General features: G+C 65.8%; 1 protein-coding gene across 1 annotated transcript; it reads right to left on the bottom strand.

The window, feature by feature from the left end:
* Positions 1-2,270: 2,270 nt before the first annotated feature.
* On the bottom strand, positions 2,271-11,139 carry TMEM8B (transmembrane protein 8B; the record flags this gene model as incomplete). Its single annotated transcript, XM_084278527.1, has 13 exons — positions 2,271-2,772; positions 2,985-3,101; positions 3,169-3,315; positions 3,409-3,587; positions 3,785-3,927; positions 5,240-5,363; positions 5,568-5,664; positions 5,990-6,345; positions 6,594-6,853; positions 6,989-7,122; positions 7,287-7,494; positions 7,929-8,118; positions 10,965-11,139. The coding sequence occupies 13 exons, from the start codon at positions 11,137-11,139 to the stop codon at positions 2,434-2,436; spliced, it is 2,469 nt and encodes an 822-aa protein (XP_084134653.1). The 3' UTR covers positions 2,271-2,433.
* Positions 11,140-12,654: the final 1,515 nt, after the last annotated feature.

The raw sequence follows: 12,654 nt of genomic DNA, 5'->3' as shown, positions 1-12,654 counted from the left end.
ATGCCCCCAGGCTGTACCAGCCTCCTAGGCAGGGGGCTGGGTTTCTACCCTGGGGGTGAAATGAGGCTGGGGGGGTGAAATGAGGAGGAGGGTGAGGGGGATTCCCACCTCTCAGCGGGCAGCCTATGGGCCCCGGGGGACAAGCTGGGCTGGCAGAGAGTGCTTGGATCCCCTCCAGCACCGCTTGGCTGAGCTCCCTCCCTGGCAGCACGGTCGGCTGCTGGGCCTGTCCTTGAGATGAAAAATGCAGTTGCAGGTTTAATTAAAACGAGGGGGAGCAGCGAGACACCGCCGGAGCCTGGAGAAGCTGAGTCCATCAGAGCCATTGCCTGGCTCCTCTGGGCTTCCCCGGGCAGCTCCACCTGATAAAACCCCCTCCCACCTCTCTCAGGACCCCCCGGGGATCCAAACCTTCCCATGCCACCCGGTGCTGTCTGAAGTGGGGCGGGCCAGGGGATGGCAAGGGGAATGCACATCCCACCACATGCTCACCAGGCTCTGCTGTTGTAGGGTCTGCAACAGCCTTGGCAAGCAGCAGGTTTGCACTTGAGCCCGGAGGGTGAGAGAGGGGTGAGGATGCTGCACCGACACCTCTGTTAATTTGGGGTGCACTTGTCCAGGGCCACACATGGGGCTGGTGAGCACACTGCAGAGGCACAAGCCCCGTGCTCGGTGTGCACCACATCCAGCACGGTGCTGCTCTCACAGTTACAGCCGAGCTTCTCATTCCCTGGGGGCTGCCGGGGAAGTGATTGGACTTGGTGTAGTGAGTAATGTTTTTAATTAAAAAATTAATCCTTAATCAGCTGCCTGGCTGGACCAGACAGGGCATTTTGTGTGGCAGAGCCAGTGCCAGAGGGTGAGCTCTCAGGGGAAGGAAGGCAGGAGGTGCAGATTTCCCAGCCTCCTTGCACAGTGACCACAGCTCCTGCCCAGCCACCCTGGGCTGCGCAGCACACCTCACAGTCCCCCACAGCCACTGTCCCCTGCAAGGCCCAGAGACTGAGGTAGAGAAGTCCTGAACCCAACCACAGCCACTGTGGCCCTCCCCACCTCACCCCTCCTTCTACTCTGCCCACCCATCCCTGCTGTCCCCACCAGCCCCTGCAGCCCCCCATGCCCACCCTGCCCCAGCCAGCTGGGGCCCAGCTCCCAAGCAGCAGGTTTAATTAGATTGCAATCCTATTACATAGCTGCCTGCCCGCCTGCAGCTGCTAATCCTGTTAGGCATCCAGTAAATCTCCCTGTGCCCAGCTCTATCCCCAGGGTACCGGGAGGGGGTCTGCTGGCGGGTACAGGGGTTTGCCTGGGGACTCACCCCTGAAGGCCCCTGTGGGGCTGGGAAGAGCCCAGGGGATTGGAGCAGTCCCCAAAAGCATGGGATGGGTCAGTGGGGTTTCCCCTCTCTGGTCCACCTTGCCTGCTCTGAGCTGCAGGACCTGGGTGGGAAAACCAGTCCTGGGTGGGAATGCCCTGTCCTGAGCCACACACACAGAGCTGGGGTGGGTGCCACTACACCATGGTCATCTGTGGCTTCAGTGGGTGCTGAGCTCATGGGTCTGACCACGGGGCAGGACACAGAACAGGGCCTGAGACAGGCTCATCCCAACCCCATGGTGGGGTACAGTCCACACAGTGCAAAACAGGGCAGCTGCTCACGGCTGGTGGCAACAACAGGGATGCAGGGGCACGACGTCACTGCTCCTGGGTAGCTGCAGCAGGCGTAGGGCACCCAGGAGAGCTGCTCTGGCCTGGGGGGTCACACCAATGGGCTGTGGGCTCCTGGGGATGTGGCCCACACATGCAGGGCACTCCCACACCTGTGCATCGCCATGGCAGGCAGTATCAGCACCACTCCCTGGTGACAGTCCCCCCAGGGCTACAGGCTCCCCACAGTACTGCCAGATTTGGGGGGAGACTCCCCGACTCCCATGGGTCAGGCATTCAGCCACCCGGTGTGAGTGCAGTGCCGCAGCAAAGTCATCCCAGCCCTGCAGCCTGCCCTGCAGTGAGCTGGAACACTCTTCCCCTGCCCACCCCTTGGCACCTTGCTCTATGCTGTAGCTGCATGAGCCCCTCAGCAGCCCACCACAGCGTGGCAGCAGTTCTGCAGACCCCTGAGTGAGAGTCAGAGACCGTGTCCATTGCCACATCCCCACAGGGCACCTCCACGGCCAGGCAAAGAGAGGACCGTGACCCCAGCTCAGCCTTGAGCTCCCCACCCCCACCCCCAGCTCTGCACCAGACTGAGCTGCAGCAACCCCCAGAGACAAGTTCAACTAGGCTGTAATTGTCAGAACAGGGTGGCACGGGCGGCTGCGCTCCCGCCTGGAGGAGTCCTGGCATTCCCGGGGACAGGCAGCCTGCCAAGAGAGCAGGGGGCTGCCCGAGGGGCTGCTGTCCGTGCCGCAGGAGTCCGGGCTGCCGTCGGCATCAACTGGTACAAATACTGTTGATGGAGGCCACGGCTGGGTCGACCAGCCCCAGCTCCTCCTGTTCGTTGACGCAGAGCTGGTACCCGCAGCCCTTGCGCCGGGGCAGAGGGGGCCCCAGGCGCCCGCTGGGCTTGGCGCGGGGTGGCAGCAGGAAGCCCACGCTGCCAGCGATGAGCAGGTGCCAGATGCTGTGGATGTAGAAGTAGTTCTCCTCCGTCTCCACGAAGGCGTAGAGCAGCACAGCAGCCGCTGCAATCAGGGCTCCTGGGCACAGGTAGAAGGCCCAGCGCTTCCAGGTGGGTGGGTAGCAGTGCCGGCGCCGGATGGTGCGAGCTGTCTGCGATGGGGAAAGGGGGGGGCTGGAAGAGGCAGCCCTGACAGGCACAGGCTTGGCCCCTGCGCCGCAGTGCTGCAGCCCCCAGAAGCTGGGGGTGGGGAATGGGGGGATCATGGGGGAAAGGCAGGAGAGGGGAGATGCTGGATGGCTGGGTGGGATGTTGAACACAGCCAGGATGGGAACAGAAGAGGACAGGGACAGCATCTCCTTACCCAGGCGATAGCCATGATCCCTAATGCGAAGAGGCTGGGCCCCAGCAAGTTCCAGAGCCCATGGCGGTCCATCTGCAGAGCCATGGAGAGCAGCATGGCCCCCAGCAGGTACAGCACCTGCGAGGCAGCGGTACCCATCAGGATGGGTGCACTCCCCACCTGCCCCACACAGTCCCACACTTGCCTGTTTGACCACAGGCTGGAGCCGAGCCATGGCAATGACAGTGACCCAGACGGACATGAGGGACCCCAGGAAGTCACAGAACTGCAACACGTCGTAGTCCATGATGCAGAACACCACGATGCCTGGCTGGTCACAGGCGTGGTAAAACTGGGGTTGGGGGAAAAGGGGGGGTGAGAGCCACCTTGCATGGTCCCAGACCCTTGTCTGCCCCCCCCAGCTGCCCCCCCACCCCATGCTCACAGTGGAGAAGAACATGGTGAAGATGTAGACGGCAGCTTCCAGGAGATAGTGGCTGCGGACAGCAATGGCCACAGGAGGCACAAACATGACGTTGCTGAGGCACAGCAGCAGTGTGGAGAGGAGCTGGAAGCCATAGGAGAAAGCCTCGGCGTTGTCTGTGCAGCCCCAGCCATTCCAGCCTGTGGCCGGGAGAGCTCCCATCACCCTGCAGCACTCGCAGGGGCTGGGGAGGGAGCAGGGAACCCCTTGTCCAGCACCCTGCAGAGAGCTGGCACGGGGGGACTAACGGGGTGTACAGCCCCCAGGGAGAGGAGTGGGATGCCAGGGGCGGTCCCTGGGCGCAGTGGGTACTATGAGTGCCCCAGGCAGCTCTCACCAGCTTTGCACTCGCAGGCAGCATACAGGTAGTTGTTGGTGCGCAGCAGCTTGCACTGACCATAGATGCCGCAGTCGTTGATGCAGGGAGAGAGGTAGGCGCGCAGGTACACCTCTGCTGTCACGTTGGAGCAGGGCTCAAACCTGCGGTGCAGAGGAAGGGGGTCATCCCTCACCCTGAGTGCCTCCAAGCAGCTTCTGCCCCCCCTGAAGACCCCTGTCACACCCAGGCCTGGCAGGTGCCAGGAGACCCAGGGACCGGGCGACTGCGCAAATGAGCTGCTCTGGTGCTGTGTGTGGCAGCTGGGAGCTGGGTCCTAAGGATGCTGCGCGCTGTGACTGCCCACGCCACACCGGCTGAGCAGGAGGAACGTGGCCACATGTAGACCCACTTGGCCTTTAGCAGTGTGTTCAGCTGGCTCCCACTTCACGGGGACCTGTCTGTGCCAGCGCTGTGCCCTGTGGTGCTGGAGTGTGACCATCTCGCAGCAGGACCGGCTGCAACGGCAGCCGCAGGAACTAGAAGCACAACGGAGTCAGCGCGGGCACAGCAACACACACACAGACACAGACACCCCCACACCCCTCCCCACACACCCCCCTGGGCACACCCAGCACCTCGGCAGCTCCAGCACATAGCAGCACAGGCAGGCCCACAGCCCAGCAGCACACCCCGACTGCAGCCCGCCGGCGCGCAGGCACCCCAACACGCACCAGCACCCCAACAACACGCAGGGTGCTGCCTGCGCAGAGGCAGGGGGCTCCGCTGAGGGGCTGCCTGCTGTCCCTGCGTGGGCTCAGCAGGGCGCACACAGCCCTGTCTGCTGGCACAAACCCGAACGCGGTGCTGTCCGCACCCTTCCGCACCATCCCGACGCACGCACCGAACACCCGGTGCTGTCCGCACGGGTGCGCTGAACGTGCCCGCAGCACCGAGAGCCAGACGGGCTCCTGCGTGTACCCACACACGCACACAACAGCCCCGCTCCTCCCCGGGCGCTCAGGCAGCCACACGGGACGGGGGCAGAGCGGCAGATGAAGGACTGGTCCCTGGAGAGGCTGAGCGGAGCGGTGGCACAGCGGCTGGAGCAGAGATGCCCCCTCGTATGCACAGCCAAGCCCCGTCCGCGCAGTGACAGCCCAGTCCCCTCCCAGCACGGGTACAGATGGGCCAGGCAGGCACCACCAGACGCGCGGCGTTCGCGAGCTGACAGGCGCTTCCTAACCGAGAGACAGAGGGAAGAGCCGCGGGGACCCACAGATGGTCAGGCAGGCGCGAGATGGAGCCGTCCGTGCCCACGCAGGCACACACATGGTGACACCGCAGCCCGTGAAGCCACGTGCACACACGTGAGCGGTGACACGCAGCGCGAGGGCCAGGCACACCCGCAGACCCCCAGCACGCAGAGATGCTGCCCAGGGTGGGGACAGCCCCTCTGGGCATCAGGGCTCTTACCCGTGCTCCATGGCACAGAGCGAGCGCAGGCTCAGGTACCAGCTGCCCGTCTGTGGGTAGGGGATGCGCAGGCGGCTGAGGCTGGCCGTGGCATTGACGGAGAGCAGGAAGCCTGCCAGGGACTCTGTGGGCAGGGAGAGCTCCACGTGAGCAGGGCAGCAGGTAGCCCCTTCTGCTGGGCACAGCAGGGACAGGGTGCCCTGTGCCAGGCTCTGGGGCCAGATTCCCCCCACGGTCTCTGCTCTCTCCCACTCAGCCCCTCACCGGGCTTATGAAGGGGTGCAGCCCCCACGGCCATGGCAGGATGGATAGGCACAGCCCAGCCTACCTGTCTCACAGGTGACCGATGTGTTGTCACTGGACGTCAGTGGGACTTCATGGTTCAGACAGCCAAATACTGTCACATTCTCACCACACAGGGAGCTCTGATGGCAGAGGAGGAGATGGCCCTAAACCAGTGCCGGAGGTGGCTCCTGCTCTGACAGTACCTGGATCACACTACAACACCTAGCAGTGCCCTAACCGCTGCCTACCACCCAAGAGCACCCCAAATCCAAGCCAATATTCTGCCCTTGCAGCACCCTAACCTGTACTCCATCACCCAAGAGCTCCCAAACGATGATGCATGAGCACCCCGAAGCCAGCCCCTCACCCTGCTGCAGCCCTGACACCACCCATCTCCCTGCCTGCCCCCCCCGCCCCCCCCCCAGGCTCCCCTGCCCCATCCAAGGCACAGCATGGCCACCTCACCACGTTGAGCCGCAGCTCCAAGTTAAGCACCCCACCACTGTCCAGCACGGGTAGGAGGTTGATGACAAAGACAGCGGGGCGGTCCGGCGGCACCGAGACGTTGGGCCCGAAGAAGATGTAGAAGTGGACGGAGAAGGTGTCGAGCTCATTGCGCAGCGTGGGGCGGACCGGCCAGCACCGCTCACCGGCGGGCGAGGTGGCGGGAGCAGGGTCCGGGTTCTTGGTGCCGTTGGGACTGGCAGGGGGAGGGCTGTCCCCTAGTGCCAGCCCGCCCGCAGAGCCGAAGGAGTGGGGCATGTTCATGGAGGCACTGGAGGGCAGGAAGGGTGGCCGAGCCAGGCTGGGTCGGGAGCAGTCTGCGGGGCAGAGCTGTCAGCCTGGGCACTGTATGGCCCCTCCAGCCCCCACGTTCTTAGCTCCCACCTCTCCTTCTTGCCCACCTCCATCTGCAGCCCATCCCCAACACCTCCCAGCAGAGCTGAGCATTGCTCTGCACCCAGCTGGGGCCAGATCCTGCGAGCGTCCTTTACCTCCCCCGCCACACCGATCACCCACGCAGAGTGATGACCGTGCCCCCCACCCCTACCTCCCCATGTACCCTCACCTGTGAGCTGCACAGTGACCTGGAAGGAGACAGTGCCCGGCACCCCAGGGTGTTTCTCCACCAGCACGTAGTACCAGTGCTGCCAGAAGGGCAGGTCCAGCGCCAGCTGGCAGGGAGAGTGCTCCCGGCAGTCCAGGGCCGTGGAGTTGTGCAAGGGGGGTGCCTTGGCCCGCACCCGCAGCCAGAGTGGGCAGCCCTCGGCACCGCGGCACCGCAGCACCTCCACCAGCACTCGCGACGTATAGCTGGGCACAAACACCCTGCGGGACAGCCGTGTCAGGTCCTGCCCCTCAGCATGGTCAACAAGGGCTGGGGAGGCAAGCCAGAGGGACGGGGCACCCTAAACTCCCCACCCTGGGGATGCCCTCTGCTTAGGACGCTCTTCTCACACTCACTTGTAGAGGCAGGAGCGGTTGTGGGGGGCCATGCTCTGCTCAGTGACGTGGCCGGGGTACAGCACAGCGATGTTCACCAGGCGCTGCACGATGAGCTGTGGCTGGAAGAGATACTGGCACTCCTCGTAGAGCCCCTGCAGCAGCAGGACTGTCAGCACAGGGCCAGGGGCATGGGGCACTGTCCCCACATGAGACACCTGACCCAGGTGCTGCTAGCCCAGAGGAGTCAGGTGCCAGCAGAGCCCAGCAGTAAGCCCTGCCGCCCCACATTTCCCCCCCCCACACACAAGCCCTTCACCTTGACAGAGATCTTGCCCTCATCTTTGGGCAGGTGGGCAGCCAGGAACCAGTCCCCGGGCAGCGGGCTGGTGACATTGAACACGCCAGTGGTGCGGTTGGGCAGGGTCCAGGTGAGGGTCAGGGCGAAGGAGCCAGGGACAGCCGTGTCCCTGGGGAAGTGGGTGTGCAGCGGGTTAATGACAGAGGGAGCCCCTGAGCGGAAATATCTGCAAGACAGAGAGCAGTTGGTGGGGTGCAGGACGGGCATCCTGTCAGGGCCGGCCTGCCCTGCATGCGGGGCTCTGCTCTCTGTACTATCAGGGAGCTGGGAGACATCGTGGAGAAGCCGCCTGTTAGTTGGGACCTTGCTGGAGACTGAGAGCTTCCCGAGGTGGGGGCTGAAGCAAAACAGCTTGTGTACGAGGTGCACAAAAGAGTGGGGCCTGCAACGGCCCTGGGAAGATGAACCATGAGCAATGAGTGTGCATGTAAGTGTGTGTGCATGTAAGTGTGTCTCTGTGCACACGTGTGCCCATCTGCGTGTGTACACACACATCTGTGCGTGCAGGCAGGCAGCAGGCAAGAGCAGGAGGGCTCCAGGGTACGTCTGGGCAGGGGGCACAGGCAGGGAGGGGACAGGCAGGGCAGGCTGCTTACTCACACAGTGATGCTACGGTCTGGGCATTGATCCCCAAAGGTGCCACCCTGCTCCTTGAAGGTGATGAGGTTCCAGACGGCGATGACGGTGTCCTCAGGGATGTGGAAATGGAAGAGCTCGATGCTGGCAAAGGAGCGGAAGGGGCTCAGCTTGCGTGGCGTGCGAGTGAAGTAGTCGGTCACAAAGAGCCCATCTGCAGGGGAGACCCGAGTGGCTCTCATCAGGGTGGAGGGATGAGGTGGGGGGGGTGCAACACCCCACCCAGACCAAGCCCACCCACCCAGGCTCTGAACATGCCCCAAAAACAGCACCCTAGAGGCAGGAGGAGCTGGGACTGTGCCATTCCAGTGAGTCCCAGCCCTGACACAGTCTGCATGGCACCTGGATGAGCACCTGCCTCAAGCCCGGCTCCCCAAGCTGTGGGCGTTTGTCCTCTGGAGCCCGAGGAGCCCCTGGCCCTGGCTGCTCAGGCTCTGCCCTGGTGCAGCTCACCTCTTTCAACTCACTGTCCTCTCCAGTGCCAACCTGCTCCCTGCATTTTACCAGGGACAAAGGCACCATCCCTCACAGCCCCAGCCCTGCCCCAACAAGTCAGCTCCCACAGAGACACAGATCCCCCCCTTCTCTGCCTGCCAAAGAGGCCAGGCACGGCATCCATCACAAGCCACGGAGCCCCCAGCCTACAGCCACATGCAGGAGCGAGCAGTGCCCTTCCTGCACAGCCTCCCAGCTCCCCCCTGGTTTGTGGAGGAGGAATGGTGCACATATGTGTGCACATATGCACACGTGGGTGCCGTCTGCGTGCACGGCAAAGTGGAGGCGTGCACACCCACATGCACGGGCACACATGACTCTGCACAGCCCCATGTCTGCAAGACACTTCCTGCAAGCCCCCAGCACGCACTGGAGCCCCCTCCCCCTGCCCAGCTGTCTGACAGTTCAACGTCCAGGGATTTCCAGGAGCCCCAGCAGCGGAGGGGCAGCCACTTCCGTGGCGCAGCAGGGACAAGGGAGACCTGATCTCCAGACAGCAGCTGTAACTTCACTCTACCATTGCCACGCTTCCTCAGTGCCAGCCTGGAACACCCATCCATTATTCTCCCCAAGATGCACCAAGGAAGAGCACCACCTCCACACAAGCTGTTGGCAAAGGAGGATGCCAACAGAGGATGAGCTGGGAGCAGGGCTGTGCCCAGGAAGACTCGTCCAGAGGGGAGAGGGGTAGCCAAAAAGAAGGGCTGCTCTGCACAGCAGGGAGCTGACTGGGAGCACGCGCATGTGCTTGTGTGCACGTGTGTTTTTGCTGCGTGTGTGCAGCCCCAGCTGGCTGTACGCTGACATGCATCTGCTCCCTTGTCTGGAACAAAGGCAGCTCCCCCTCCCCTTCGCTGCCAGCTGACACGAGCCGGGCCTGAAATACCTGTCTCAGCGCAAGAGCACCCGATCCCAATTTCCCCACCGTGAGCCATCAAGACACTCCTCAGCTTCCCTCCCCACGTGGAGACAGTGACCTGGCAGCAGACCCCAGGGAGGAGGGTATGTTGAATGCAATTCCAGGAAGATGGCACGGAGGGAAGCACTAGGAGCTTTCCAGCTCCACCACGGTTGCCCATACCCTCGGGCCCGGGGTAAGGTGGGGGGGAGCCAGCTGCAGGCAGAGGGTCAGGGTGAAACCCCGTGGCAACGTAGCCAGAGCTCGGAACGGGGAGCTTGCTGGAGGATGAAGCGGGACTTCCTATCCATGGAGGCGGGGGAAGGAGGAAAGCCAGTCCCAGCCCAGCGGGACCCCCACCCCAGGACTACGGCCCCAGGTCGCGGCCGGAGCTCAGCACTGCGAACAGCTCCCGCGGCCGGCGCTCAGCACCGCGGACAGCTCCCGCGGCCGCCCCACCGCTGCCCTATGGCGCCCCGCGGCACCGGCAGCCCTCGACCAGCTGTCCCCCTCTTCGGGGAATGCCTCCTGCGACCCCCCTCCTCATCCCCGTCACCAAGCCCGCTCCCGCGCCCCACACTTGCGCACCGCCTCGCACAGTCCCGCCGGTGTTCCCCGGCACATCCCGACGCCTCGCTGGGCACACATTCCCCTCTCTGCAGGCTGTCCGTTCCCCCTGCCCCACAGCGTGCACACCGCCTTCCGCCCCATATCTGCAGCCCCTCGGACCCACCGCCCACGCACCTGTCGTGTCGTTCCCCCCCCTCGCCTCAGGGTGTCCCACTGTATGTGCACTGCCTGCATCCTCCTGCTGTGCATACCTCTGTGCCCCACCGCTCGCCGATCCCCATGCCCCGCTGCGTGGGTACCCACTGCCCCACAGCACGCGCATCACCACTGCACGCACACCCTTGCATCCCATCGCATGGGCAACCGGGGACCCCCTGCACAGGCAGCCCCACGCTCCATTATGCCAACAGCCCGCTGCACACACCCTCTCCGTGTCCCCCCACACACGCACGTCGTGCCCTATCGCACGTGCAGCTCCTGCCCCACTGCACACCCACCCCACACCCAATCCGGCACACCTCCGAGCCGTGCTGCTTACGTGCCCGCACCACCAGCGGGTGCGCACCCCATCCCTCGCTGCACGGACTCGCCATGTCCCACCGCACCCCCATCCTCAACCCCACAGCGGGCAGAGGCTGCGCCCCGCCACATACGCACCCCTGCGCCCCACTCTCACCCACCCCCCTGCCCCACTGCATGCCCACCCACACCATGTCCTTCATTCCTACCACAAACTCGCCCCCCTGCCCAGCAAGGCGACCACCCTGTGCCCCGCCCCACACCCCCCCCCAATGCCCCACAGCGTGCAGACCTCCCACCCACTGCACACACACAGACCCCACAGCAAACGCGCCCCACGGCTTACGCGCCCCATCCCCGCTGTGCATCGCCGTGCCCCGCCGCACACGCACCCCACGCAGGGGGCCTCCCGCGCCCCGTCCATCCCCTGCCCGCCCCCGGTGCCGCGTCGCGCCTGTGCTGCCCCACACCACCCCCCCTACCCCGCGCCCCACACCCCCCGCGCCCCCGGGACTCACCGGCGGGCGGCGGCAGGAGGAGGAGGAGGAGGGGCAGGAGCAGCAGGGGGAGGCGATGCGGGGGGGCGAGCGGCCGCCCTTGCCCTCCGCCCCCACCGCCCCGCCGGCCCATGCCGCCGCGCCGGCTGCCGTGGGGCGCCCGCCGCCAGCAGCCCCGCCGCGCACCGGCGCCCATGACGTCACTCGCCCCGCCCCCCAGGGCCGCCCCCCCCTCGCGGCCATTGGTCACCGGGAGCGTCACTCGGCGGCGGGGGCCACCCGCCCCCCCCCTCCCCGCGCGACCCGGTGCCCCCGAGGTTGGGGGGGAACAGCTGCTCGGGGCGCCGGGGCTCGGGGCCGTGGGACTGGGGGGCGTGGGGACAGGGACACGGGTGGGGACGGAGGAGTGAGGCAGGGGGACACGGACGTGGGACTGGGATACAGAGCGGGGACAGGAGCTCGGGGCTCCTGGGAAGCTGGGGACGTGTGGCTGAGCTGGGGCAGGGAGAGGGAGACGGGGACATGGAGCTGGGAGACAACTGCCCGTGGGGTTAGGCTACCCAGGGGACAGGCAAAAGGGGCCGTGGGGCTGGGGTGTAGGGGGACAAGTGGGCTGTGGCGCTGGGGGTAAATGGGGCATCTCGTGGAAAGGGGATGAAGGGCAGCAAGGGCTGCTTATGGGGAGGAGCGGGGCTACCTATGGGGGCTGCTCGATGGGGGTCGGGTGGTTTCCTGACAGTGGCTATCGTCTTGCCCCAATAAACCCGAGTATTTACCTTGCTGAGGTGTCCGGGAGGAGGGGTCTGGGCAGGGACGAGGGTACCCCGGCTGGAAGCGATGCCATCGCACCCTCCCCAGACTCCCCCGACATCATTCCCGAACTGCGCCCACACCACCTTCCTCCCGGGGCACGGCACAGGCGGCTGGGTCACCAACTGCGAGGCGTCCCCTGCCCCGCGTAGCGCCGCTGCCAGCTGCCCCCACAGCAGACCACACCAGGAGCCGGGGGTAATGGGGACCCGACACAGCCACCCCCACTCCCCCCGCCCCACGCCGGGCCCACCCCGACGTGCCTGCGGGGCGTCCCCCAGCGCAGACATCAGGGGCGCAGCTGCGGGGCCGGCCCGATGCTCCCGCTCCCTCCGGGTGCCACCTGGCTCCGCTTCCCTCGGGAGCGGCACAGGGCAGCCCGTGCCGCTCCACCCCCGGATTCCCCACACGAAGCTCCCCCTGAGCTCAGCAGTGGGGTGCGGGTACCTCCCTCCCCATGGGGGGGGCCGGTCACGGCGAGACCCTCACGGGGACCCTGCGTCTGCCCGGGTGAGGGAAGAGGGGTCGGAGCCGGGGCAGGACGGGGGTGTCCGGGGCGAAGCCTGTGCGGGGCCACCCGGGTAAGGGTTGGGGGGGCTGGGACGGGCCCACATCCACCGACCCTCGGCCCCACACACACACACACCCCGCCTCCGGGGCGCGGCACCGGGGCCGGGCCGGCCTGAGGACGGTGCCCGTGCCCGGACCCCCCCGACAGCGTGTCCCGGCCCCGCCGCTCCCCCGCCAGGGGGCAGCAGCGCCCAGCAGCGCGCTGGCGGAGGCGCCGCTCTGGCCCCGCTCCTTTCCCGGACACTGATTGGTGGGAAGAGCTTCCGCCGGCGGCGCGGTCCCCTCGTGGGCACCGAGCGACCGGAGCCCGCGGGCTCGACCCGGCCCCGCC

The sequence above is a fragment of the Gallinula chloropus genome (genome assembly GCF_964237585.1).
Source record: "Gallinula chloropus genome assembly, chromosome: Z".
In the NCBI taxonomy this organism is placed as follows: Eukaryota; Metazoa; Chordata; class Aves; order Gruiformes; family Rallidae; genus Gallinula; species Gallinula chloropus.
The sequence above is the reverse complement of the archived record's forward strand: the minus strand, read 5'-3'. Positions and strand labels throughout refer to the sequence as shown.